General features: G+C 40.6%; 1 protein-coding gene across 1 annotated transcript in view; it reads right to left on the reverse strand.

The window, feature by feature from the left end:
• Nucleotides 1-2051, reverse strand: part of foxp3b (forkhead box P3b) — a 21803-nt gene that overhangs the window by 17758 nt on the left and 1994 nt on the right. Inside the window, exon 2 of the mRNA XM_014022264.1 lies at nt 1672-1837. Within this exon, the coding sequence (XP_013877718.1) occupies nt 1672-1837 (166 nt within the window). The remainder of the gene's footprint in view (nt 1-1671; nt 1838-2051) is intronic.

Genomic DNA, 2051 nt, shown 5'->3' on the forward strand with positions numbered 1-2051 from the left:
CTAGAATGGGAGGCAGAGCTTTCAGTTATCAAGCTCCTCTCTTGTGGAACCAACTTCCAGTTTCTGTCCGTGAGGCTGACACTCTGTCTACTTTTAAGATTACACTGAAGACTTTCCTTTTTGATAAATCCTATAGTTAGACTTAGGTTTCCTGAATTATTCTTCATTTCTGCTGCTATAGACTTAGACTGCTGGAGCACAAACTGAGCACATTTCTTCACTCTGCTCTCGTCTTTAGGGTCTGTTCTCTACGTTTGTTGTAATTATTTCTATCATGTTTTTTCTTTGTCTCTTCCAGAAGAAGGTGCAGTCCTGGACCAGTTCTTCTGTGTTTACCTGTGTCTCTTTCCTGTCCTCCAACCAGCCGGTCGAGGCAGATGGCCTCCTGTCCTGAGCCTGGTTCTGCTGGAGGTTTCTTCCTGATTAGCAGGGAGTTTTTCCTCTCCTCCATTTGCTCAGGATGGGAGACTGTGATGAAGTGATTCAACACAATCTGCTGGCTTCTTCTTTAGATTGTTCTTTCTATGTACAGTGCCCTGAGACAACTTGTGTTGTGACTTGGCGCTATATAAATAAACTTGAACTTGGTTCCTGGAGTTTCTAAAAGTAGAATGGGAGGCAGAGCTTTCAGTTATCAAGCTCTTCTCTTGTGGAAACAACTTCCAGTTTCTGTCCGTGAGGCTGACACTCTGTCTACTTTTAAGATTAGACTGAAGACTTTCCTTTTTGATAAATCCTATAGTTAGACTTAGGTTTCCTGAATTATTCTTCATTTCTGCTGCTATATAAGACTGCTGGAGAACAAACTGAGCACATGTCTTCACTCTGCTGTTGTCTTTAATCTCTCCTCTACTTGTTTGTTATAATTACTTCTATCAATGACCTGTTTTTTCTTTGTCTCTTCCAGAGGAAAATACACCTGGACCAGTCCTGTTTTTGTCTGTGTCTCTTTCCTGTCCTCCAAACCAGCCTGTCGAGGCAGATGGCCACCTGTCCTGTGCCTGGTTCTGGTTCTGCTGGAAGTTTCTTCCTATGAAAGGGAGTTTTTCCTCTCCACTGTCACCATTGTGCTGCTCAGGATGGGAGACTGCTGAAGTGAGGATTCTTTAGATTGTTTGATTTTTGTGTACAGTGCCCTGAGACAACATCTGTTTGAATCGAATTGAACTGAACTGAATTTATATAATGTGTTACAATGTGTTGTGGCTGTGGTCATTCACTGCACAAACCTATACTGAGTGACAGACTTTTTTAAATCTTGGTTTAAACTGTAAGCATTAACTTTGTCTGTTAGCACAGTGATCTTTGTAATACCATGAGATGTGTAATTTCAATGAAAATATTCTTTAGATGTTACCAGAATTGGCCAACACACACATGTTGAGATAAATCTTGACATGGCAGAAGCTGAGAGTCATTAATGAAACATGCTCTGAGCGTGGCATCTCATGATAACATGACATCATGTATATCAATACTTTTAAGGTTTGACTAAAACAGTTATAGCTCTGGCATTTGTCAACATGAGATGATCTTAGTCTGAAATCCTGGCAGGATGTTGATAGGCATTCCTCAAGGAAATGCTGGGCCTTTAATTAACTTTAATGAACTATTCTGAATTGTATCCATCACTCAGTAAGTGATGCTGCTGTGTGCGAGTTAGACAGTCACCCATCATGAAGCCGGGCCTCCACTGAAGCTGGTTTTGGATCATCTCTGCCCATCGGAAGGAGGCGAAGGCTCGGTCTCACAGCTGACTCCACGGGGAGAGAAGATGGCGGGAGAAGATGGGCTGGTTCTTCCTCTTCCTTACAAATAAAGACAGCTGCACTGTCCTCTGAATATTTTAGCAGAAGAAAAAGTTTCTGCAGGTTTACAGTCTGATGAAACTTTCAGAAAACCAACTTTTTACTGTGTTTATTGTGGATAATTTTCCACAATAAAAGTATTAAATCAAAAATCCTCTACATGTCCTTCTCAAAAAATTAGCACATTGTGAAAAAGTTCATTATTTTCTGTAATGTACTGATAAACATTAAACTTTCATATAT

Source organism: Austrofundulus limnaeus, unplaced genomic scaffold (genome assembly GCF_001266775.1).
Source record: "Austrofundulus limnaeus strain Quisiro unplaced genomic scaffold, Austrofundulus_limnaeus-1.0 Scaffold321, whole genome shotgun sequence".
Taxonomy (NCBI): domain Eukaryota; kingdom Metazoa; phylum Chordata; class Actinopteri; order Cyprinodontiformes; family Rivulidae; genus Austrofundulus; species Austrofundulus limnaeus.